At 37.1% G+C, this 26958-nt stretch overlaps 1 protein-coding gene and 1 pseudogene across 3 annotated transcripts; both read left to right on the top strand.

The window, feature by feature from the left end:
* The first annotated feature begins 155 nt into the window (after positions 1-155).
* Positions 156-26958, top strand: LOC120092804 (dual specificity protein kinase YAK1 homolog). Of its 3 annotated transcripts, none has more exons than XM_039051009.1 (18): positions 156-964; positions 9405-9604; positions 10819-10972; positions 15902-16011; positions 16096-16165; positions 16262-16344; positions 16449-16527; positions 16603-16643; positions 20027-20149; positions 21338-21485; positions 21750-21864; positions 21940-22022; positions 22136-22210; positions 22762-22839; positions 22954-23750; positions 25507-25656; positions 26309-26610; positions 26717-26958. In XM_039051009.1, exons 1-18 carry the CDS (start codon positions 758-760, stop codon positions 26788-26790), a joined length of 2889 nt encoding a protein of 962 aa, XP_038906937.1. In that variant the 5' UTR covers positions 156-757; the 3' UTR covers positions 26791-26958. The 3 variants fall into 3 exon arrangements, with proteins under 3 accessions (XP_038906937.1, XP_038906936.1, XP_038906938.1); XM_039051008.1 differs by having other exon boundaries at positions 16446-16527; XM_039051010.1 differs by lacking the exon at positions 9405-9604 and having other exon boundaries at positions 773-964; positions 16446-16527.
* LOC120092805 lies at positions 13005-13909 on the top strand (annotated as a pseudogene).

The raw sequence follows: 26958 nt of genomic DNA, 5'->3' as shown, positions 1-26958 counted from the left end.
TAAACGCAAAATCCAAAGAAAGGAAAAAAAATAAAAGAAAAAAACTAGTTTTTCTTCGCTCGTGTTAAAATAATAAGAATAATAGTGGCGGACTCTTATTCACTACGGTACATATAAACTTCCCTATTGGATGAACATAAACTCATTATTGTCCCATAGACATAAATTCATTTTCCCCTCTTTCTCTCTCTAGTTTGCTATTTGCATATCATAAACACTTTTTTTTTTTTTTTTTTTCCCTTTTTTCCCGTTTTTCTCTCTCGATCGGTGTTGTGGGATTTTCTTCCGTGGTTTTGTGATTTTGTTATATTGTTAAGTTATATCATTTGGTAGGATTTTATTGAGATTTTGTTTTGGGGGTAAAATTTTAAGACTTGTTGTTTGATCGAAGTTTTGGAGGATTCATTCAATGTTCAGATAATCGTCAATCTGATACGCCCATGTCAGATTGATCGATTTTTGTTTGCCCATGGATTCTTGGGAGGGTTTTGTCGTCTTGTTGAGATTGAATTAGAGAGAAAATCAGAATGGGAGTGGATTCAGTTGGCGGATTTCTTGAATTGGGAGTGGCTCTGAAACCATAGATAGATGCAATTGGGGGGATTCAAGAATCGACCCACCCAGTACTGAAGCCCACAGTGAATTTCTGTTTTCTTGTTTAGTATTTGGTTTTGCTTTTTATGTGTGAAGATTAGCTCCAATGGAGGATTTGGGCGATATCAATTCTTTGGTTGGAGCTTGATTTCAGGCCTTGGTTATGGCTAAAGAAGAAGTTAGAACCAGTGATGAAGCTGACCGTCGTCTACCTGCACACTCGAGCGCCGAATGCGACTCACTGGCTGCTTCGACATCGGCGGCTGTAGGATCGCTGTGGCATCCTAGACAACTCGGTTTTAGTCCTTATTTGCACAGGGAGAATGCTGCTGCAAAACCCCAAGATTCGCGTTTTGCCGCCAGAATACCCGTAAGTTCTTATCTTTTTCTTTCTTTCTGTTCTTTTCCATTTTGGCCACAATGATGCTGATTGTTATTAAATTAGCTGCATTTAGCATGTTCCTTAATTTTCTATGCATGTTTTACTCACTGTTAGAAACATCTATCGTTATTGTTCTCAATGAAACTTTTAGATTTGGAATACTTGTCCATCTCACTCAGCAAAGGAAGTATTATACGTTCCCTTAGAAACCTATAGAACTACTGGCTGCGGGTAGTAGGTTGATCTCTTTCTGTAGCCTAGTTGATTCACTGATTCACTCATTTGTAGTTGTAGTCTGTAGAAGAATATGCCATTCGGAGAAACTTTAGTCATGTGTAAATTGTTTTTCCGAGCACTACCGCATATTTAGAACTCAAGGACAGATGTACAACCTATAGAACAGTTTCTGTTCAAGTAAGATCGTATTTTCTAGTAGCCCCATATTTATGATGTACCTCTTTTGACAATTGTAGAAATACCAAGGGTCTTAGTTGCTGATGATTATCACATTTCAAAAGACAGAAATTGTGTAAAAGAAAATCAAGTGTCAAAGAATTAAAGATTCTTTGAAGATAAATTTGATGAACAGAAAGTTCTTATTTATCTCTTTACTTTCTAGAGTTCTAGATAGATTTTAGTTTGGACCTTTTTTTAATAGTACTGTAGAAAATATTTAATGAAGCTCCAGTAATGTCAATATTCTGAGTTACAGCTTGTGGATTCATTCATTTTAGTTGAAAGGTGGACCACTAAGCTGTTCTAGTGAATTGTATGGATCATACGGGCGCACATTCTTGTAATCTCCTTTGACTTTTGTTTTGAAGTGGAAAAAAATCTATCATTTTAAATAGAGCTCTCTTTTATTCTCTTGCTTTGTCTATCGATTCTTTTTGTCTCTTCTCTTATGTGATAGTGGAGGGGAGGGCATATGATGGAGTATAGTAGCTCTTGTGCAGAAAATTTATCTATTGATTAGTTTAGTCTTTTGGTTTGTTAGTGGAGGAAGACCTAGATCACCTTCTTTGGAGTTGTGAGTTCGCAAGGTTTGTTTGGTTACATTTCTTTTAAGAGTTTGGCTTCTCATGTGCTCGCAGAAGGATATCAGGGATATGATTAGAGAATTCCTCCATTCGCCTTTTTGGGAGAAGGACTGTTTTTATGGCTTGTTGGGGTGTGTGCGTTGTTATGGAATTTATGGGGTGAGAGAAACAATAGAGTTTTAGGGGTGTGGAAAGGGACCCTAGTGAGATTTGGTTCTTGGTGAGGTTTCATGCTTTTTTTTGTGCTGCGATTTTGATAACTTTTTGTAATTTTCTTTAGGTAGCTTATCTCCTAGTTGGAGCTCCTTCTTGGAAAGGGTCCCTTTTTTGTGGGCTTAGATTTTAATTTTTAGAGGGCCCCTTAGTGCAATTGCTGGATTGGCTTTTAGTTAAGCTTCATTATCTGTTGACCTCGAAGTCATAAGCCATGGAGGAAGTAACAGCAAGATGTGGTTCAAAATGAAGATGAGAGTACGAGTTGGTTGAAAAAAAAGCGTGAAATAGCATGTTTGGAGTGTAGAGATCATTACATTATTAGAAAATGGAATGACGAGAATTTCAGAGGTTCACTTGGTCCTAAAAGTGAGGACAGTTGTGTTTTGACAATGAATGCTACGGGACTTTCAAAGAAAATTTCTAGATGAAATTTTAAAGGATGTTAGGAAATGAGAAGAAGGGATCATGAGTTTCATGACTTCTTAAGAAAGGAGAAGTATTTTGTTCAACCAGTTAAAAGATCATAAGAGGGTTATTGTCGAGAATAGAGAGACCAAGAAGGGATCTTGAGTGTCATGACTTCTTTGAAAAAGGTGAAGAAGCCTTTTGTCCAACCATTTAAAAGATTCGAGAAGGTTGTTTTCAAGAACGAAGAGACCAAGAGGATGAACAAAAAGAAGGATATTTGGATTACAATGAGACTGAATTCTCTAAACTAAAGCACAAGGTGGAATTGACTAAAGCAGAGTGAGAGTGATCATTGTAACATCAGACCAATTTTGAGTGAGAGTGATTGTTGTAACATCAGACCAATTTTACTTGAACTTTATTTTAAAAAACAGTCTTCCAAACGTGTTTTCACTAAAACTTTATTTCAAAAACAGAAAACTACTTTTCAAAGCACTTCCAGTAGCTCTTAAAAGGGTGTTTGGTCCAAGGAGTTGGATAGTAAGAGTTGTGAACTCAAGGAGTTTGTGGATCCCACCACTTAAAACATCAATTTTATACCTTATTAACTCCTTACTTTGTGGGCTCTAGGAGTTCACAACTCTCTAGACTTCACAACTCCTTAAAGTTCACCATTCTACCCCTTGCCCCAATCATCCCCTAAGCTTCTCCAATATGTTTTCTTTTTACTCTCACATGCTTATGAGAGGGTCTTTGAACATAAGACCTTAGAATCAACTTAGTTTCCTTTGGAATGAAAGACATCCACCAATAATGTTGTACAACTAGTTTTATAAAGCTGATAATTGTTAGTTGTTTACAATTTCCATTTTAAAGTTTAGTTCGACAGCTTGTTAATAATTAGTTGGCAAATTGTTAGTTGTTTTGGTAGCTGCTTGTAATAAACTTTTCCTATAAATAGATATCACCTCCCCCCTTGGAGAGAGAGTTTTCATTTCCAATAAAAATCAGTCTTTGGTTTATACCAAATTGGTATCAGAGCGGCTCCAAGATTCCGGGCAAATTGTGGGAAGAAGAGTCCTCCACCCGAGAGAAGGAGATAACCCATAGCAAGTACAAGAGGCGGAGGATACGGTCGTCCTCTCTCCAAGAATCACGACGTCACGTTTGCTGTCCGTCGAAGATTCATTGGAGGGAATTCAAGAAACATTGACCACTATTCAAGAATTGATAGTGGCACTTTCGAGGAGGGTAGATTTCGTCGAAGCACCACCTCGAGATGATGAAGGTGGTCAAGCCTTCAATTGGCATGGTGCAAGAAGGGGAAGGCATGGCATGAGAGGACCAAGATTCATGGAAAATCTTCAAGAAAGACCTTTAAGAGTCCAAAGACAGCAGCTAGAAAACCCAAGAAGGCAATATTTTGTTCAAGAAAGGTACCAAGAATATCAAGATTCAGACTCTTCAAGTGAAGATGACCAAAAAGAGGAGTTTCTTCTTCCAAGAAGGGGAAGAGGAGATAGATAATGATGTTAGAGGTGACCTCACGACTAAAAGAAGAAAATTGATTTACCAACTAGGCGGGACATAGAGACTTTCTTGGATTGGTTGAAGAACACAGAACACTTCTTTGCATACACGAATACACCCAGAAACAAGAAGGTCCAACTTGTGGCACTGAAATTGAAGGCCGACGCATCAGCTTGGTGGGATCAAATGGAGGTTAATCAGTAATAATTGGGCAAGAGACCCATTTGGTCGTGGGAGAAGATGAAGCGGTTGATGAAAGAACGCTTTCTCCCCCATAACTATGAACAAGCTCTTTACAGCCAATACTAAAATTGCAGACAAGGCCCTCGGTCAGTTGCTGAATACATTGAGGAGTTCCATCAGCTGGGAGCTAGGCTAGGACTAATTTTATGGAGAACGAGCAACACCTCATTGCAAGGTTTGTTGGTGGCCTTCGCATGGACATCAAAGATAATGTAAAATTACAACCTTTTCATCTTTTATCCGAAGCCATTTCTTTTGTTGAAACTATGGAGGAAATGAATGAAATTCGGTCCAAGAACTTATCAAGAAGGGGACCTTGGAAAGCATCTATGAGTAAGAAGCCCACTGCTGTGAATAATGCAGTAAACCAGTCACACCCACCTTCCTTAGCTAAAGGGAAGGATAAAGAGGCCCAAGAAGGGGCTGAGGAACAAAAGACAAAGCTGTAAATAGGGGGAAGAAGCAGAATCCTTATAACCGACCTTCCTTGGGCAAGTGCTTTCATTGTGGCCAAGCTGGCCACCTTTCCAATTCATGTCCCCAGTGCAAGACTGTTGCCTACTTAGAAGATGAAGAAAATGTGTTTGAGGGTAGTGAAAACAGTGAAGGTGAAGCAGAATTTATTGAAATGGACGAAGGATATAGGGTTTTCTGTGTTCTACAAAGGGTCTTAATCACCCCAAAGGGAGACAGCAATGAACAAAGACATTGTCTTTTCAAAACTAGATGCACTATCAACGGGAAGGTGTGCAACGTGATTATTGATAGTGGGAGTACCGAAATTTGTTTCGAAAAAGCTAGTGGCTACTCTAAACCTCAAGGTGGAGGCTCATCCTAGTCCTTACAAGATTGGGTGGGTAAAGAAAGGAGGTGAAGCCCAAGTAGCTGAAATTTGCACCGCTCCACTTTCAATTAGGAGTGGATGTAAAGATCAAATAGTTTGCGATGTAATGGAGATGGATGTTTGTCATATACTCCTAAGGAGGTTGTGGCAATATGACACCCGAGTCTTGCACAAAAGGAGAGAAAACACATACGAATTCCAGTGGATGGATAAAAAGGTGGTATTACTCCCTTTGAACAAGAAACTCGAAGATGGAGTGAAAGAAAAGAAAGGGGACAACAAGCATTTGTTTACCACTTTAAGTGGCAAAACATTCTTGAAAGAAAGGGAGATTGATATCCTAGGACTTGTTGTCGTTTAAAGGTCCATAAAAGCACAAACCGAAGAAGTTCCAAGGGAAGTGCAAAAACTATTTGCTGAATTCCCTCAGCTAATGAAAGAACCCGAGGGACTGCCTTTCATGCGAAACATTCAGCTCCAAGTTGATCTACTTTTGGGAGCTACTCTTCCACATTTACCTCATTACCAAATGAGCCTTAAAGAATATGATATATTGTCAACAAATAGAAGAATTACTTAAAAAGGGTCACATCCGGCCAAGCTTAAGCCCATGTGCAGTATTAGCTCTTTTAACTCCTAAGAAGGATGGTAGTTGGAGGATGTGTGTCAATAGTAGAGTCATCAACCGGATCACTGTGAAATACCACTTTTCCATACTGCGAATTAGTGATTTGCTTGATCAACTTAGAGGAGTATTGATCTTTTCCAAGGTAGACTTGAGGAGTAGTTACCATTAGATTCGAATTAGGTCGAGAGATGAGTGGAAAACGACCTTCAAAACCAATGAAGGGTTGTTTGAATGGATTGTCATGCTGTATGGACTATCAAATGCGCCGAGTACGTCTATGAGACTCATGAACCAGGTACTACAACCTTCTTAAACAAATTTATTATGGTCTATTTTGATGACATTTTAGTGTACAACAAAAGTATAGATGATCACTTACAACACCTTCGAAGCTTGTTCCAAGCTTTATAGAAGGGGAATTATTCATCAATCATAAAAAGTGCCTTTTCCTTGTAAAAGAAATCTCTTTCCTTGGTTTTCTAATCGGCCAAAGCCAAATAAAAATGGATCCAAGGAAGATTGAAGCTATTGTTCAGTGGCCTGTTCCCTCCTCTGTCAGAGAAGTATAAGCTTTCCTCGGCTTGGCATCCTTTTATAGGAAATTCATCCAGAATTTCAGCCCTCACGCAGCCCCTATAAGTGATTGTTTGAAAAAAGGCAGCTTTGTTTGTGGAGAAAAACAGCAAACCAGCTTTGAAGATATTAAACAGAAGCTGAGTTCCAGCCCTGTTCTTAAATTTCCAAACTTCTCAATTCCTTTCGAAGTGGCTGTTGACACATGTGGATTGGGAATTGGGGGAATTCTATCACAACAAGGACATCCTATTGAGTATTTTAATGAGAAACTCAGTTAATCAAGGCAGAATTGGAGCACATATGAGCAGGAATTATATGCTCTTGTTAGCACTTAAAGAGTGGGAGCATTATTTACTCTCCAAAGAATTTCTCCTTTTAACCGATCACTTCTCACATAAATATTTGCAAACTCAAAAGAACATAAGTAGAATGCATGCACGGTGGATATCATTCATACAAAGGTTTGACTTCGTCATCAAACATCAAGCGGGCAAAGAGAACAAAGTTGCTGATGCCCTAAGTCAAAAAGGCCTATTACTTACTGTTTTAGCCACAAAAGTGACGGCCTTTTCCCACCTCACAGAATTATATGAAGAAGATGAGGTTTTTTCAGAAATTTGGTACAAATGACTAACTTTTTATCCACCGAAGACTTTCACATTGTGGATGGATTCCTATTTAAAGGAGAGCAACTCTGTATCCCTCATACTTCTCTTCGAGAAGCCTTTCTAAAGGAAGCTCATGCTGGAGGCTTGGCTGGACACTTTGGCCAAAATAAAACATTTGAAATAGTATCAACTCGATACTATTGGCCACAAATGCAAAAGGATACGAATAATTTTGTGAGAAGATGTCCTATTTGCCAAAGAGCCAAAGGCACTAGCTCAAATGTTGGCCTATCCTTTGCCTATACCTACAACTATTTGGGAAGACTTATCCATTGACTTTGTGCTCGGATTACCTAAAACACAAAAAGGATTTGATGCCGTCATGGTCATAGTAGACCGTTTTAGTAAAATGGCTCACTTCCTTGCTTGTAAGAAGACGAATGATGCAGTATATATAGCCAACATCTTCTTCCAAGAGGTAGTCCGACTTCATGGAGTTCCCAAATCAATTGTTTCCGACAAAGATGTGAAATTCCTTAGACATTTTTGGCGTATCTTATTGAAGAAGTTCGACACTACTCTAAAATTTAGTACCACATCTCATCCTCAAACTGACGGCCAAACAGAGGTCGCTAATAGAACTTTGGGAAATTCAATCTGATGCTTGAGTGGTTCAAGACCAAAACAGTGGGATATGTCCCTTGCACAAGCTGAATTCACTTTCAACAATATGAAGAATAGATCAACGGGAAAATGCCCATTCGAGATAGTATATACTTCAACCCCTCGATTAGCATGTGATCTTGCAAATCTACTTACTTGTATGGATGTCAGCATTGAAGCTGAAAATATGGCCGAAAGAATAGAGAAATTACATAAAGAAGTACTTGATCACTTGCAAAAAAGTACTTCATCATATAAAGAAGCAAGAGACAAGTCACGAAGAGTAGTTGAATTCCAAATAGGAGATCTAGTAATGACCCATCCTTGAAAGAAAAGGTTTCCTACGGGAACCTACAACAAGTTGAAAGACAGACAAATGGGGCCATTCAAAGTACTAGAGAAATATGGATCAAATGCTTACAGAATAGAACTACCAAATGACTTACACATAAACCCTCTCTTCAATATTGCAGACCTGAAGCCATACTTTGCTCTGGATGACTTCTGCTTGGCAGAATAGAAGTCCTCGAGGACGAGTCCAGTCCTAGGGGAGTGGAATATGATGTACAACTAGTTTTATAAAGCTGATAATTGTTAGTTGTTTACATTCTGTTTTAAAGTTTAGTTAGACAGCTGGTTAATAATTAATTGGACAGATTGTTAGTTGTTCTGATAACTGCTTGTAATAAACTTTTTCCTATAAATAGATATCACCTCCCCCTTGGAGGGAGAGTTTTCATTTCCAACAAAAATCAGTCTTTGGTTTACACCAAATAACCTCAGCTAAAATCTTCACAATGATCTTATACGAACTAGTTACTAAACTTATAGGCCTAAGGGCTGAAGTCTTTAATTTTGAAAGCTTTTTATCTTGGAAATCAGACAAACATAAGTCGCATTCATAATCATGGCAGTGTCTATAATTGAATGTGGAACTCACATAAAGGTTTCCGTTAGTCTTCCTTCACATTCTCCTTGTTGTCGTCATAGAACATGATTGTAAGGCTATCCAGTCTGGTGATTCACTTCTGTCAAAGCCAAAAACAACCTCACAAAATTCTTCCAAGAAAAAAGGGACTTCCAAGGAATGAAAAGAAGTATAGAAGTTCTGTCTGGGTCTTCTAGTCTTTTACCCACCTGGAATTGTGACTGACTAGGGCTTTGTGCTATTGTATGGGATCTTTGGGGGTGAGAGGAATTATAGAATTTAGGGTTAAGAGGGATTTTCTAGTGATGTGTGGTCCTTAGGTTCTATATGCTTCTCTCTGGGCTTTGCCGCTTCGGTGATGATACATTTTCTAAAATTAACCTCTCGTTCATTGTTATTGCATTGGAGGGACATTTTGTAGTTCGGCTCCTTCTTTGTGAGGTTTTTTTATTTTTTATTTTTTTAAGTTTAATTTCCTTCCCTTCATTCATTTTTTGTCGGTGAAAGTTAGATTACTCATATATAAAAAAATTGCCCCCATGGATCATTTGGTAAATGACTTTCTTAATAAAATTTATCGCAAACTTGAACTACATCAATATTGGACCTTGATTTGATGTGGTTTACGTTGCTACGACGTCCATCCTAGGACTGCATAATTTATATTTTGTCATTTTAAGATTGATACTGATTCAATGAGTAATAACAATCCATTGTTCTGACATAAAACTTTTGATTGTTCAGCTGGTTGCTAGATTAACCAAGGACATAGTTGAAACATACAGAAAATGCAATCCTGAGTTTAAATATTCAGAAGAGTTAAATCTGAAGAGATTTTTGACGAGCCCATCAATTGGAGTCCTCAATGATGGCTATGATAATGTGAACTCAGATCTTATCTTGGCAGTGAACTCTGTTTTACTCAATTTTGATACACAACGGAGGTTTGTGTGTTTTCTGAATGAAATTTTCAATTCTTATTTTGCACTCATTCATTGAACCCTGTTCAGTACATGTTTCTACTATGCATCTGCAGGGACTGTGTTGAACTTTCATTAGTTGAAGTCAACATTTGATACCTCTACTGTCCTTTTAGTTGCACAAATCTGAACATGATTTTTTTGGGGTCTTCAAAGCATGATACAACATATACGTCGACTAGAACTCTTAGAACTATCATCATGTTTAACTTTAAATTGAGTTCAAAGATACTATCATCAAGAAGTTATTTAGGGTATATAGGTTGTATAATCAAGGAGTTATATTTTGTTTCTTCTTCTCTATTAAAATTACCTAAAAAGGGTATATAAACAACAATACCAACAATTATAAATATTGGAAGACAAGAAGTCCTTATGGTTTTGAAGGATGTCCATGTAGGTTGTGGGGGGAGGGTCCTTTTGCAGAGGTGCGTTAGAAGACCTTGACCATATTCTTCAAAGCTACTAGTTTGTTTAGTTGATTAGGTCCCTTTTTGGGAGGTTTTCAGAGTCTCTTTGGCGTGCAATAGGGACTGCAAGACATGAAGGAAATTGTGCTGTTTCCTAGAACAATTGTGATAGAGTTCTCTCTCTTCAAAAATGGTGCCCCCAGCCTCCCTTCTCTTCTGGTCATCCCACCCTGCCTTCCCCCATGCTTTCGATCAAGCTCCAAAGCTCAAGAGAAGTGGAAATGATGTTGAAGTCTTTATCTGTTAAGATTGAATGTAAAAGGTGTGCAGTTTCAATAGAGAGAAATGGTAGAGTTTGCAAAATCATAGAAAAGCATGGGAAAAGATTTTTCGCTCTTTTGTAAGGAGGGACTTTATGGTTGATTGATGCCACTGACCAAACTTCTCATGAAATTGACATTTCATAAAGTTTTGGCTTCAGCTTGTTTTTGCTTTTGCATAGAACACAGAAAGCTAGAATTTCAATTTCCATTTCATTTTCTTTTATTGAACTTTATACTACACTATTATATTTTCGTAGCAGCTTGAGAGAGTATTTTCTCTCGTCTCACCCAAGCTTGCATTTCACCCTTGTGACTAGGGTCAAGAACTCAATTTCCCTTAGGCATATGCCTTTTACCCATATAGATATATATATTGTTTTTCATCCATATACTACATACAATTGAATAGATTATGTTTTTTGATTAGTTTAATTGGTTATTTCAGATATGTTGTCAAAGATCTACTTGGTCATGGGACTTTTGGGCAGGTTGCTAAATGTTGGGTTGCGGAAACTAACAGCTTTGTAGCTGTGAAGATCATAAAAAACCAACCTGCATATTATCAGCAAGCGCTGGTGGAAGTATCTATTTTGTCATTGGTAACTTTGTTTCCATTTATCTCTATTTTGATAATGGTTATTTCCGTTTCTTTTTGTTGCTATTTAGATGAGTCAGAGGACCAGTGAGGCTATTTTCTTTCGTGATCTAAAACCTAAATTTTGGAAGAACAATAAGATTTCTTTCCAACCATAATTCAGATAAAAAAAATCTTTCCCATGTAAGCTTTAAACAATGATAAATCTTCTTTGGATTAACTCTGTTAATGCTCTTCTGTCTAAATTATGGTTGGAAAGAAATTAAAGAGTTTTTCAGAATTCTTATCTTTCTAAATATGATGGATTTGATTCAGCTCGTCTGGAAGCTTCTTCATTCTTTATCGAGCTGTTTGGTGGTTCTTCAATTCAAGATATTTTTTTGAAGCTGGGAAACTTTCATTTTCTCTTTCTGATACTTTGTTACTGTTAGCATTTTTGTCCTTGTTTTAATTTTACATTAGTTCCGAGACATCCTATTTTGTTTGTTTGTTACTTTCTTTGTATTTTGAGCATTAGAAGGTCATTCCCTTATTGAAAAGTTTCATATCCTTTTTTAAAAAATAAATCTGCATTCAATAGAGAGCAATAAATGGGACCACATTTGGGAGACAAATGTGCATGAGCAGTAAGAAATGGCTTGAAACTGAATGTTTCTATAACAGTATTTGCCAACTTGGGGATGTGAGGATTCTTCTCTGCACATTGTCTTGAGTGTTTATACACTGAGAAAGTTCCCAAAGGAATGACTTTTCGAGAGTTAGAGAGAGAAATTATCCATGCTACTTCTACCAATTAGGCTATCAAAGTAGGATTTGCTAGAGTGAACGGCTGATTGCCCTCTTTCCAATGCCAATGGTCTTTTTCATTGCAAGAGGTAGGAGCCAAAAGACAGTTAAAAGAAAATTTTCTTGAAGGTCATCGTCTGACAGGTTTCTAAACAGGCCATAGTTTTATGAACTGCTGGAAGAAATCTGTCTCTTTTGTCGAGATAGATTTGCAATTAGCCAAAGCATAGGTGATAGGAGAGGATAGGGGAAGGGGGCTTTCCCTGATCAAGTATCCTCCCAAAAGTTTGTGGAAGAGTTGTATCCCATGGAACTTTAATTATTTTAATGAAATCCTCTTCGAAACTGGAGATGGTGTTTCATGTGCCTTTAGAGAAGAGCACTTTGGGGTCTAAGGATTTTTTTCCCCTCCTTCCCCTCTCTCTCTATCTCTCTCTCCTAAGAAAAGAAAAGAAATTTCCTGCCCAAAAATTGGTGGGGGGTTGCCGATAACACACCTTGCCGGAGGTCACAAGGAGTTCCTTTTGTTTCAAATTAGTTAGAACTATTTTCGAGATCTCAATATATTTTTTTGGGTACATCCAATATATCCTTTCCTATTTGATGTAAGAACTTTTCACCAATCTTGATTGTTATAGAATTGATCAACCAAGACAAAATCGTGATTTTTTTCTTTCCAACTTTATTCTTTGGGTCTTTGGTTGTTATCGTAGAACTTCTCCAGAGATGTTTTCCTTCCATCTCTCACGCATATACACAAACAAACTGTGATCGGGGATAGAATTCTTTCTGTTTATATTATCTGCCGTAATCAACATTGTTGTTCTATCTGACAAGGTTGAGTTCTCCGTGGAAGAGTACAGGAATTGAAATAATGTTTTCAGTGGATCTAGTAGTCAAATGAGTCTCCATCCTGAATGAGTAAGGTTGTTGCATCCACTAATTATGATTATAGTAATAATCGAATGTTTCTAAGCATTTGACCATATTGATCATCCTGGTAAGTGGGCCTGTACAAGGGAGAAGAAAACTATTGTACCTATCTATAAAGAATTGGTGATGACTCCAAAAATTGCTATTGAACACCACAAAGAAAAAACCCTCTTTCACGTTCAGCCACCACCTCCAGCCTTCCTCCTATAACCATCCCTCGCCCGACGCCGTCTCTTGCGCCACTCCTCCAGCCCCTTACTCTCTCCGTCATTGAGATCATGCCGCCGCCGCTCATTTTTGAGATCCCAAGAATATAGATGGCTTTGTGAGGTGTTTGGCAGCTTAAGAAGTTGGTTGTCAGCTATTGTGATTGGGGAGAAGCAGCAGGGTTATCAGGGCATTTATGGACTCACAATTGCCAGCTTTTAAGGAGAAAAATCCTCAGCAAGCAGTAGTTACTGAGCTCATTCGTGGCCAGCACCCACACTTGACGGGCTTCTACAAAAGCAATAATAATCGGGTGGTATATGTGAAGAACATGGATCCGGAAGAAATACATTTATGTGCCATGAGACTAAGGAATGCACTAGGACGAAAGGTCGTAAAACTGAGGACAAGACATGTAACCAAAAATCCTAATGTGCAAGGTACTTGGGACACTGATGTAAGATTTTGAGGCTTGGATGGATAATTATTCCTAAAGAGCTTGATTTCGTTGAGAGGTTGTTTTTTCCATCAATAATAAGACGTTGAAACCAAACTTCTTTACAGAATAGCTTGAGTTTGTTGCTTGTAATGAGTACTATGTAACTTTTGAGCTTGTTATTGTTCCAGTGCTCTGAACACTCTCTGGAGAAAGGTTTTTCCATGAAACATGAGCTCATCTTGAGGAATATATGAAACAGAACAGGATTCTGATTCGATGTGTTAGGGGAAAACAACACCACAAGGAAATCAAAATCAGTCTACCTTGTGGATTGCATGCTTGATTTTACCATGGAATTTGAATATTGGAACTGGGTTTATGTCCAACTACCAGAAATCAATCTCTTCATCCTGGATGTTGAAGATCTTATTTATTTGATTTGCGTCGGTGAAGAGCTTTGTAGTGCAGCACTACAAAGTTCTTCACTAATGTAAATCAATTAATTGAAGAAGAGGAAAATAGTATGAAGGAAAAATCTCAAATAAGAAGAGGAAGAAGGTCCAATCAAAGTGAGTGAATGAGTGAGAGACTGGGGAAGGGGGTGGGGAGGGGGCGAGAAAAAGAGGGAATTATCTAGTAAAATAAGGCCACCATGTTTTTGTAGGATCTGGTTAATGGCCCTAAAATTTAGGGGTCCCATTTTTTGGAATAGGTAAAATAGCTAACAACTCCAATAAGTTGCCACTACAATCCTTGAGAAAAATAAATGTTTAGTTCCTCAATTTTTTTTTTTTTTGAGATAGAATCAACAACTTTCATTGAGAAAAAATGAAAGATACGAGGGAATACAAAAAAACAAGCACACCAAAACAACCCTTCTAAAGAAAGAGATTCCAACTAAGGAAGATGTTACCTAGAGAATAATTACAAAAAAGCTTCGAAACCGAAACCCAAAGCGACATATGAAACCTCACAGGGGTCCCTATCCTTACCTCTAAACGCTCTATTGTTCCTTTCCCCTCAAATATCCCATAACAAAGCACAAACCCCAACAAACCACAAAAAATAGCCTCTCTTTGGAAGGCGGATGGAGGAAGAACTCCCTGATCATCGCACCAATATCTCTCTGGCCAGCAATCCAACCTCAAAGTCCTGCAGGAAGCAACTCTACATAGCCCTTGCATACTTACAATCCCAAAAGAAATGATCTAGATCTTCCTTCGCCTTTTGACAAAGAATATAGTAGGAAGGACCCATTAACGAGGTCATCTTTTTAGCAAGCCTATTTAAGGTATTCACTCGGCCATGCAAAACTTACCAAGTAAAGAACTTGATTTTCTTTGGAATCTTAATCCTTCAGACCACAACAAAGACCGACAAATATAGTTTCTCAAATATTAGTCCATTGATAAATTTTTCATTGAGAAAAATGAAAAGAGACTAGTGCTAAGAAATACATTAACCTTCTGGGGATAAGAGAAACTGAGAAAAAAAAAAGAATACCATTGAGATACAATGAAGAGTGACATAAATGGAATCCTGTAGGAGGGACATAAACGGAACCATACCTTGTAGATCCTTAGCTGAAGAAAATAAAAGCAATATGAAAGATGAAACAATATTAGGATTTGGTAAAAAATTAGCGTAGCCCAACTGATATAAAAAATGTATTATCAATCTTGATGTCAGAGGTTTGGTCCTCCCTCTCCCATATTGTCAAAAAGTTAAAAAAAAAAAAAAAAAAAAAAATAGAAAGAAAGAAAAAAGAAAAGAAAAGGGATTTGGTCAGGTAGACCAGACTATGGGGTTCTGGAATGTTGTAGATATGACTACCTCTACCTTATTTCTTGACATGGCTTCCTCTAGATTCTTCTGGTTCCAGACAAGACAGAGGGTGCGCAACATAGCTAATTCTGATGGGGTAGCGAGGATCCTTGTGGTTTGCATTTATGGACACTGGGTGGGATTCTATTTTTAATAGATCTTAACATTGTATTTTTCTAATTTTGTAATTTACGGTCTGAAACGAAGATGATTTTCTTATTTTTATTTGAAAACGGTGGAAAGTATATAAAGAAAACAAGGGGATGATGAGAAAACATGTGGTTATTCATTAAAAAAAAGGCTTAGGGGTGGGGGATGAGAAAGCCCCCACTCAGAGAACTAATGAAGCAAAATCTTTCAATCTTGAAGCATTAAAGTTAAATTGTAGTTATGGGAACTGATTGGTCTGCCATATGCTATAAATGGGATTAAACTCCATTTCTCATATTTTCACTCGAAGAATTTCTTGTAGCTATAGAAATCACCACGAGGATGTGAGTGAGATAGATTTTCCATCCAAGATTCCTTGGTTCCTTTCTTCCCAAATACCCGATAAAAGGCCCTCCAAATTTTTTTAAGTAACTTAACTACACTGATTTCTTCTTTCCATTCAAATTTGTGTTCAATTCTGTCTATCGCAGATTCCATGTCTTTATTTTCACTGTATCACATGCTTTTTTCTTTGTTCTTCCATTTTATTTTTGAAATTTATGAATAATTTTGCTGTATTGGGTTTCCTTGCAGTTAAATCAGAAGTATGATCCTGAGGACAAACATCATATTGTCCGTATTTATGATTACTTTGTATATCAACGTCATCTGTGCATTTGCTTTGAGCTGCTTGATACAAATTTGTAAGTCACTAACGATTGTTCTTACTATCTGGAAATTGTGATTTAAAATATATATTTGGATTACAAATTCTGTCTATGCTTTAGGTATGAGCTTATCAAGATCAATCATTTTAGGGGATTGTCATTGAGCATTGTTCAAATGCTGTCCAAACAGGTACACCAATTCTTTTAGGGTTAGAATTTTCAAATGAACCATCATATGCACTCCATTGCATCTATCTTACCTTTTGTCTGGTTTATATTGGAGAAGATCTTATGTGGGCTCGCTCTGTTAAAAGATGCTGGCATTATTCATTGTGATTTAAAGCCAGAAAATATTCTTTTATGCACGAGGTAAGTTGTGGAGATAAAGTTTTGTTTTCCCCTTAAATTTTTTTCTTTGAATGTTTGCACAAGGCTGCGGGTGTTTGTTTATTTTTCACTGGTGGAAACAGCAGTGCGAAGCCGGCAGAAATTAAGATAATAGACTTCGGATCAGCTTGCATGGAAGACCGCACTGTTTATTCTTACATTCAGGTAATTCCTAATCTCCATTTCATCCTAGCATTCTGAAGATTATCTCTTTTTCTTATACTTCTTCCCCTTGTGCAGAGCCGCTACTACAGATCTCCAGAAGTCCTGCTTGGGTATCAGTATCCTTTTGAATGGAGTTCTTGTGTCACATACAATTTCACGAGTGTCCAAACTAAAAAATTGAAAACATTTAATATATGAAAAAACTATATCTTATCTACAACTTTTTTTGAAGGAGACAAGATTTTCATAACAAAAAGACTAATGCTCAAAATATCATGACAAAAAGTAAGTAGACGTGAGCAAAAACAAAATCAAAATGAAGAAACATATTTGGTTTAGTTTCTGTGAATGGGGTAATTTTGATGTGTACCTATTCCAAGGGTCCAAATGTGACTGAAAAACTATTACGAGTTTGAAAGCATTACAACGAAGGAGAATTAAATTTTATTTGGAAATGTTTCAAAACCTAGAAAGTATTTGGTGTAGGTTGTAAATTCATTTCTGAACAAAAATAGTTTCAGAAAACATCTGCTATTGGGTTCACCCATATATATTTCTCCCCCTTTCTTATAGAAAAAGGGCCAATGTAGTAGAGCTAAAGCATTTGTCCCATGGAAATAGCCGAGGTGAGTGCAAATTGGCCTGAAATTAATTTCCACGTATGGTTGGCTAGTGTTTCAGATGATGTCCCACTTGCTAGTGTGAGTAGTGAAGAGTTAGATACTTTTATTGAAGCCCCTGAGAATGAGCTTTTACCTTCTGATGAGCATTATGGGGATGCCCTTGAAAGTTTGTTTCAGAGGGATGAAATGAGAAAGGATATATGTTTTTCTCCCTTACCTCCTCTTGAAATCTCATCCCATCTTTCCTCCATTGTTGAAGCTTGTAGATTACACCTGGGTTAAGCTTTAGCCTCTGTGGGAAACAATTCTCTTCAGAATTTTGTGGATTATTTTTGGGAGCTGCTGTTTGTTGATACTGAGTCCTAAGAAGAGGATTATCAAGGATTTTTCTATGAATTGATGGACTGTTTTCTGCTACTTTCAGATTTTCAGGTGGATTTGTTATTAAGTTGGCATTTTGGGAATGTTTTTTTTCTGGTTTGATTGTCATCCTGCAGAGTTATTGATAGCATTCTTCTAAGGGTTTGGTCGTTCTTCAAGACGTTTTGTTTCTCCATTTAATCAAGTTGCTTTGTTACCCTGGTTCGTCTTTGGTTTTATGGTTGATGGTTGTATCATCAGTTCTGCCGCTATTGCACCTGCCTTTCTTTCCCTTCTTCCCTTTGGATTGCTTGAAGCTTTTTGGAGTGGCTGGATTGTTTCTTTTTGTCTGGTTTGGCTTCGACTGTTTGGGAGTAGCTCATTGTTGGATCTTTTAGTTTTGTGGACAATTTTCTTTGGTTCTTTGTTTTTAGTTCTCAGGTTAGGCTATTTTTTGTTAGTTATTCTTTTTGTTTTGTAGGGATCCTTAAGGCAGTCTTTCCCGGTGGTTTCTGTTTCGACCTTTCTTTCCTGTTGGGTGACTGTTTTGATTGTTTTCTGTTCTTTTATTCTCCCTCTAGAAGGTTGTTTCCTTGAACAGTTCATGCATCAATGAAAAGTTGTCTCTTATTTGTTTTTTATTATTATTTTTTTAATAGAAAGGTGGCTACTAGAGCTAGTTCTACTCTGTTGATCAGGATGGGAGGTAAGGAAGCGGCACAATCAAAATCTGGAAAGAAATAGCTCTTCTCCATTTGAAATTTGTTGTAGAAAAAGAGCTGGTTGCTTTATTTGTCAACTCTCTGGATGACCTTTTTGTTTCCTCATCCACCCTCAAAATGTTTTCATTAAAACTGTATTTATATTAGGTTGAGGAAGCAATGAGGGACGAAGCCATTTAGAGGTTTGCTCTTAAGTAGAGGGACACCCAAGTCTTTGAAAGAGAACACTAGGATGAAGCCTTTAGACAAATGGATTTAAAATGGAGCAATTCGAAAAGTTGTTTGTTCATAAAGTTCTTTTCGTTATGTGCCAACCAAAGTTATGAAAGGATGGCCCTAACCACATTAACTCATAGAATGCTGATGTTTGGAGCCAAGGAAGAACCACAAAGAAGATGAAGAACATGTTGGCTGAATAAAAAGAGGCATCCTTGTCACTACAAAGCCTGTCTTTCTTAATTTAATAAAATGGAGACTTTCACAGCTCTAATAGGTCTTTGACTCTTTCTACTATACTACCTAGTACTTGTTGGCTGGTTACCTTCAATTGTGCTAATTTTCCTTTTTTAAGACCTTTGTCACAAGAACCCTGCCTTGATCTTCAATCGACTGTTCGGTTGAAATTGTGCAGTGGAGCTTAGGTTGAAATCGTGCAGGGAGGGAGGAAGTGAATGTGAGCAGAAAGAGAAGCAGGAAGAAAATCAAGTAGTGGCCTTGGGTGTTTAGTAGGTTCGTATTTTGAGAGGAACTTGTCTTCTTACTGGGAATTTCCCCAATACCATTATCCTCCGATACACTTATCTTCAATCCCACAGCCTCCTCGGTTCTTTCTTCTTAATGACTTTTCTAATAATTTTTTTTTTAAAGTTTTAAATAAAGTTATTACTATGTTAATGATTTATGAACTCCACAGCTGTGAACAACTTTGTGTAGTATCTTCTTGTTTGATATTTATATTGGATAAGGTGGCCGCTTCTTCAACTGGAAACAATAAATCAACTTCTACTTTGATTCTTGAGGATAAATCGGAGCTACTTTGGAATTATTGACCAATCACGGAGAGTTGAACAACCAAACACTTTTTTATTTAGACTTTATTATTCTTAGTGAACTACATTTTGTTTCTTTATGTACAAGTTACATTTTTTATCCATTTTGAAGTCTTTGAAGCAATAAATTTCTGTATGCGCTTAAAAAAAAGTGTCCCAATTCCCCAATGTGCATGTGCCCTACTTAATGTGTAGCCATATCCATGTCATGTTGTTTCCATTTCCCATGTTTGTCTCTTTTCTTCTTATCATGGAGCAATGTTATGTAGGCACTTTATTGATTTTTGTGGGTTTCTTAACACCCAAATAATTGTAACCCTCCCTGAGTGTTTTTTATGCCAATTAGATTAAGTTACTAGTTTAGTCCCAGAACTCAGAAGCTTGTGTCTCTTTAGTCCTTGAACTTTCAAAAGCGTAGTCTATTGGGTTTATCAACTTTCAATTTTGTGTTGAATAGATCTCTAACAAATGCAGAAAATTTAAAAAATGATTGATCTGTGAGATATAAATTTAAATTTTTTTTATCCCTAGCAACGGTGCCAAAATATATATATAAACTAAAATTTTATGTCCAATGGAACCTTAATCTTTCGATTTTGTATTTAGTAGTTTTGTGAATCTTAAATGAAATCAAAGATAACCTTTAAAGTAATTTGTAATTTAACCTTTAAAGTAATATAATGTGTATATCTATTTCTTCCTAGTTTCTTACGATTTCAGATGTTACCCTTAACCATTTGTTCAGATACACTACAGCTATTGATATGTGGTCCTTTGGTTGCATAGTTGCTGAGTTGTTTCTTGGACTGCCATTATTTCCAGGGGCTTCAGAATTTGATTTATTGAGGCGGATGATTGACATTCTTGGGTAAGTCTTGTCCAAATATTCTTTTACAGAAGAAAAAAATTTATCCATAGAATAAACTGAACAAAACCTGAAAGGGCTTGAAAAAATCCATCTTAATCTGGGAGAAATGGAGAAATATATAACAGAAAAACAATACTAATGCTAAAAATCAGTGACCATGGAAAACCTTGATTTTCTTGGGGGTATTTGCCTTTTCAAATTCACTTACAAACTTCATAAAAATTACCGTTTTCTGTTGGTAAATGTTTTGAAAATTGAAATATGGACGTAGGAGGGAAAGAATCTTTTTATCATTCAGAAGCCAAAGTTTATATCCTTGTCAAGTGAGGCAAGTCTATCAGCCACCAAAATCATCAATTTAGAATTCTAACAGGAGCATTCACTGCTCAGGATATTTGGTTAATCTTGCATTTAAAGAAATCTACACGTGAGAATTAGGGGTTCAAGGGAAACTGAAAATTTTGTTTAAACCAATTGAAACTGCCATCGGTTCGGTTGCAGTCCGATGGGGTTGACAATTAAGGCTTCCACATTATAATTGGTCAGTTCTGGTTTAGAAATGACTCGACTGGATATAACCGAGCTGACCGGATATATATTTACATTAAAAATTGAATATATTCTCAAATAGTATAGGCAGTCCCATTGGCTAGAATGTCCCATTGAGAGACTCCAATTTGCTTGCTCAATCCATGTGAAATGCATACAATTTGTTTTGAGATATTTACGTACACGTGCATTCCCTAGTAAGTTAACTCACTCTAGGGCCTAGGCCTCTTAGGGCCCAATAATGTGAAGTGAACAATGCCCAGGCTGCCTTTGAGACCCACACGGCTCATGCCTGGGATTTTTTAGCAAGCCGGTAGACCGAATCGATTAAACTGTTGCTAATTGGTTCAGTGGCATTCAGTTAACATTATCAAGGGGTTTGACTTGATTCCTCATTTTTCTTTATAATTTATGCCAGTTCGGCTTCTTTTATTCGTCCCTCAAATTTCAGAAAAAGGTCGCATTATTTGTTCTGATTTTTTTTGAATTAATTTATTCAATTATAATATCGGTTTTTCACCTTACGAGGTTTTTTATTTGATTAAACCGTAAATTAGTTTTATATTTATTTGTAAAAACATTTTTTTTATATATGCAACGATTCTGACTTTCCTGTCATGCATGTTTTATAATTAACAGGGGACAGCCTCCGGATTATGTTCTGAAGGAGGCAAAACATACTAGCAAATTCTTTAAGTTTATTGGAGGTTTCCATAATGAAAACGGTGAAATTTATGCAAGTGGCCGAAGCTTGTTTCAAGCATTAAAAGCAGATGAATATGAAGCTGTAAGTGTACATTTATTTCTCTGTCATTCCAATAAATTCAACTATTGCCAAGAAAATATATCGAGTACCAGAGATGCTCTTGCTAGACATTTCTTATTTTTCTGTCTGACCAATCTTTTCTCGATGATGCCTAGTAATGTAGATGCTCTGATTCCTTATCTAAATTGGTTAATTGTTCTTGGATGCTGATTCCCTACTTGTTTAAGTTGATTTCCACTCCAATACTTGTATCCAACTGTGCAAGTGTTGCTTGTTTATTTTCAGAGAGAGATGAAAAAGCCTTCAATTGGAAAAGAGTATTTCAATCGAATGGACCTTGAGGCAATTGTGAATAACTACCCTTATAGAAAAAACTTGGCTGAGGAAGATATTAGGAAAGGTAAGCCTTTTTGTGCCTTGGGTCCAAACCTCTGTCTTAGGAACTTCTAACCGGGACAATGTAATTTATTAACAGAGAGTCAAATACGATTGGCCTTAATTGATTTCCTAAAGGGCCTTGTGGAGTTTGATCCTGCGAAAAGGTGGTCACCTTTCCAGGTATTGATGTTTCCCTCATAAGAGTTTACTTAATTTTTTTATTTACCTGAATAGCATATTTTATAACTAAGAAGCAATAGAAACTTGGATATTGAATCCATGTGTGCATGCAGGCCTCCAAACACCCTTTTGTGACAGGAGAGCCTTTCACATGCCCATACACGCCTCCACCAGAGACCAGGCGTTTGGTAAGTTGATGTCAAACATTAGTACGGTTATGGAACTTTTAAATTCATTTTAAAACTGCAAAGTCTCAAACCATTTTGATGTTATTGACTTGTAAATATGTGATCTTAATTATGAAGTTCATTGGCTGCGTAAAACTTTTTTCATTGTTAGAGCACAAAGGAGAATCGTAACCTGATTAATGACAACTAATTGGAACAGTTACTTTCACTGTGAGAGTATCTGCATGACTTATGACAACTGTTTGGTGGAATGCAGTATCTTGGTGTTTCCATTCAGTCAATAAAAATGTTTCCATAAGCACCTCATCTTGTGATCCATAGAATTACTGGCACACTTTTTTTCTTCTGTCACCTCAATATGCATGCCAAGTAGGTTGTCTCGTGTAATTCATCTACTAAGATTTTTTGTTCACTGTTGTACATATACAACATTCTAGGATTTCCCCCTTCATTAGCTTATTTTATCTTGTGGGTTTACTTTCTATTTTGCATTCCCAATTTATTAGCGATTTTGGATATAACAATCATACAATTTTTTTCCCTTTCCATAGCCTGTTTCACAAAACATAAAGGTGGATGACCATCATCCGGGTGGAGGGCATTGGTTTGCAGCTGGTCTCTCTCCCAATGTGAGTCCCTTTTTTTTTCCCTCTAATTGGAGGTCGTTCAAATTATTGGTCATCATTTTTGCAAGATTTACTAGAAGTTTTTCTGATCTGAAGTAAATATATACTTTCATTCAGATTGTAGGTAGGAACAGAGTTCTTCAGAGCAGCCCTCATTTTCAAATGGTACCATATGCCCATGCCAACAGTTATGGCAGCGTTGGAAGTCATGGTAGCTACAATGAAAGTATTGGGTTTGGAAACAGCTATGGAAGTTACGGGGACAATGGTATGCTTGCATATTATTCACCTGTTGGTCCCTCTGGAATGAATATGCATCCACAGGGAAGAATATCAGTGCTTGCAAGTAGCCCAGATACTCGGCAGAGGATTTTCCAATTATCCCATGGTAATGGGATTGGTGTGAGCCCATCAACTGGGAACTTTGCGCCACTGCCCCTAGGCACGAGTCCGTCACAGTTTACCCCACCGAGCAGTTACGGTCAAGTTCCAGTGGGCTCTCCTGGACATTATGGGCCAACTTCTCCTGCAAGGGGTAGTTGTCAGGGGTCGCCCCTGGGAAAAATGGCTACAGTTGGTCAATTTAATAGAAGGAAATTTTGGGATTACTCTGGTACTCATGATGGTTCTTCATCTTCTCACTGGCAAGGGCAATCTACTGAAGGCACAAGCTACAGTCAAGCAGATGGGAACTCTTTACACGGTTGCTCACCATCTCATCTGCCACCAAGTAGCAGTGCTACAGGCTGGAAGCAGCAGCAAGTAGGTAGTGGAAGCTCTGCGGGATACCCTACCATTCAGAGTATGCCAGGATCTCATCTGCCTGGTTCAAATATGCAATTTTCACAACCAACAGATGTGGCTCGTAATAAGTCTGAATTGCCTGATCCTGGAGACTGGGATCCCAATTATAGGTTAGTCAACTTTTGCAATTATGGTTCCCTTTTTCCCTTCAGGTTGTAATGCTTTTCTTTTGTTTTTTTTTTTTAATGAAGTGTTTTCGGTTTCATATTTTTTAAAAAAAAAAAAAAAAAAAAAAAACACCAAGCAGGGAGCTTGATAGATAGATTTCGAGTCCTAGCTAATTGAATATTGATTCTTTTCATCAACTTGTTTGGTTTAGCAGAAAATATTTTCAAAATGTAGAAGGAAAAGGAAAATAGGCTTATTACTTTTATAGTGTGGTGCCATTCTTCTGAACTAGTGTGTATGATGTAAACTACTTACCAAATACTGTATCTGAATCACCAATTTTAACCGGGCATTTATCCTCACGTGTTATAATACCATTAAAAGAATCTGTGACTCCATGATCAAATCAAGTTTTTTGCTCTTTATTTTAAATGCCATATTGTCCAGACAAAGGTAATTAAAAAGCTAGTTGGTTCTGGAGTGTGTTGTTTTAAAAATCCACTGTTACCAGCTAACCATAAAACTTGATTCTTGTTTTTATTATGGATTTCATTTTAATTATTTCATGTGTATTTGTTTTATTGAATTTATTATATCAGCTATCAGCCAGGAAATGTGGACATTCTATACAAACGAAGTGTGTAAGTCATATGCTGGACACGTGTCCCATGTGCAGAAAAAATGTCCTGGCTTTTAAACTTTTTTGAATTTTGGACAGTTTGGATATGTTATACATCCCTCCGAAAAGAGAAAAATGGTGAGAAGTTGAAAAAACTCCTTTAGACGTTGGGTTTGCAAACATTTTTTAAAAAAAAAAACAAGAAACAAAAAATACAAAAAGTTCTCGGACACAACCTCCCAAAGGGAGAGAAGAAAAAACAATAGCCAAATATAAACTAGAAAAAAACCGGCCACAACAGCAGCCTCCAATAAAGAACCGCAACTGCCAAAGAGAACTCCCAACAACCTTAAGAACCAACAGAAGAGAAATACTTCCAAGCAGCCAAAGATAACTACTAGACAACCAGCAAACCAACTGCTGCAAAGGGTTCTGCAAGTCAGAAAGATGAAAGTTACCACGAAGCTGACTAATTTTTAACCTAGACTTGCAAACCATTTACAAATAAGTATCTAGGAAAAACCAACATAAAGATGGGTCTGGGTCTATGCCATCTACTTCTTTCTTTCTTTGAGGTTGAAGTTCAAATCTCCACCCCCACATACTAGAAAATAATAAGAAAAAAGCTGATTTATGAGAGTCCACTCGTACACTGCAATGGTTCAGCCCTACGCAAATAAAATTCCACGAAGTGAATGATGCAATTACAACCCTTAAAAAGAAACCATTCAATTTGATTGACTTTACAAGTTCTTATTGAAGCACATGTTTTTTAAATGTTAAATTTACATGTTTAATCTATTTTGAAGGGCTAAATATATCAGTACATAGATATATATTCTAAAAAATGAAAATAATGAAATGTATCGCAAATGTATCTGTAATCCATCAATGATTGTGCTTTTAAGCTATTCATTGTTTATTCTATTACAACCTTAATACATATTTCTTTTGGATTATTTATTATGTTGTGGATTGATGATCTCTTTATATTTGTATAAAGTTTATTCAATTGAGTTATAGACTGATGGTATCCTCGTATAGTTCCCATACCTCTTCTCACTAAAATGTACTTGTAAGATGCAGATCTTTTGTTTTTTCCGTCAAATTTCAATGTGGTATGATTTCTGTTCCTTCAGTGATGAACTACTCCTCCAAGATGATGGTGAATCAAATATCAGCAGCATTTCAACTGATTTTAGCAACATGCATGTGGGTTCATCAAATCCATCTACTGGGATTGGAAGATTTAGTATGCCGAGCGCTAGTTTGAATTTAACCTCACAAAGGTAGATATAACGAGCTTGTTTACTTGTTGACACATTCTTAATTTTTGACTTGGTACTTTGTTCGAATCAAACATTATGTAGTGTGGGGGTTTTATTAGACATTCCCCTATTTTGTAAAATCCAGCCGTTTTAAGTTAGTACTGCTTCAGCCGTTGTTTTGAGGGTTCCACCTTCTATTAGAGGTTTTTAGTTCGTTATTAGTTTACTATTAGTTGGTGAAGTATAACTGTAAAGGGTTAGTCATGGTTGTTATGCCTTAAATACTTGTACCTAAGCTTAAATCAGTCGATTCTTTCAATAATTAGAGACTTCTTTCTCAAGTTTTGCATCATCTTGTGACTAATACTTGTGTATTACATTCCCTGTTGCAAGCTATTCCAGTTGGTTATACTCGTGTATATTTAGTTCCCCTCTTGAATCAAACATTATGCGCCTTGATTATTTGTTTGTATATTTAGGATAAAATGGAGATTCTTTCTTTTGTGATTTGTAGATCCATTGAATAATCAAATCACTCCCCCACTCAATATATGTTGTAAATTCTCCCAGGTGGCATGATTTTCTTTTCCTATTTTGATTCCGACACAGAACGACCTTTGAGATTTCATATTTTTCATTCCTTTATACCTTTTCCATTTCATTACAATTTCAGAAAAACTGGACCTGTCCAAGCATTTCCGCATGTAGAGGTGGGTAGCCCGCCCTCAGCTCAAGATTTGCACACTGGATATGCTCGTTCCTCATCAAAGCATTCCCATCTCATGCCTCATAGTTCACACAATTCCCCAAGCCGATTGGGACAGCAACCTGTTCAGCGGTTCAATCAAGGGAGAAGCACAAACGTTCGAGGTTACGAGTGGAACCCTGTGAAGATCCAACCACCCCTTCCCAGCTATAATTCTGGAGGCCCTCGTTCTCCCGGAAGTGGATCTTTCAGCAGTGGCATGTCATGGGGTAAATATGCTTTCAAGAGAATATAACCTTAACCTTTTACATATACTTTCTAATCAAATCCTTGTTTCGAAATTTCGAAATGCTTATAATATTTATTCTTCCATAGGGTTTAGAGCGAATCAGCCTGTTACAAGCATTCCTCCAGCATCTCGTGGAAGAAAAGACTATGGGAGGATCTAGTATTTGATGAACAGCTTACCATTTCATCTCAAGAGAGTTGGCAGGAAAATTGTATTGGTATTTGAAATAGTTCCACCTGCTTAGTGGGCTCTTGCCAGAAAATTCTTCATTCAGACTATGTTCATTAATTGTTTGCTTGGTAGCATGATTTGTGGCCATGCTTCTTCA

The sequence above is a fragment of the Benincasa hispida genome, chromosome 12 (assembly GCF_009727055.1).
Source record: "Benincasa hispida cultivar B227 chromosome 12, ASM972705v1, whole genome shotgun sequence".
In the NCBI taxonomy this organism is placed as follows: domain Eukaryota; kingdom Viridiplantae; phylum Streptophyta; class Magnoliopsida; order Cucurbitales; family Cucurbitaceae; genus Benincasa; species Benincasa hispida.
The sequence above is the reverse complement of the archived record's forward strand: the minus strand, read 5'-3'. Positions and strand labels throughout refer to the sequence as shown.

Coding starts and splice junctions, on each gene's coding strand:
- LOC120092804 (XM_039051008.1), top strand. CDS start 758: ATGGCTAAAGAAGAAGTTAGAACCAGTGATGAAGCTGACCGTCGTCTA. Junction 20,150..21,337: donor CGGATGATTGACATTCTTGG/GTAAGTCTTGTC, acceptor TATAATTAACAG/GGGACAGCCTCCGGATTATG. Junction 23,751..25,506: donor GACTGGGATCCCAATTATAG/GTTAGTCAACTT, acceptor CTGTTCCTTCAG/TGATGAACTACTCCTCCAAG.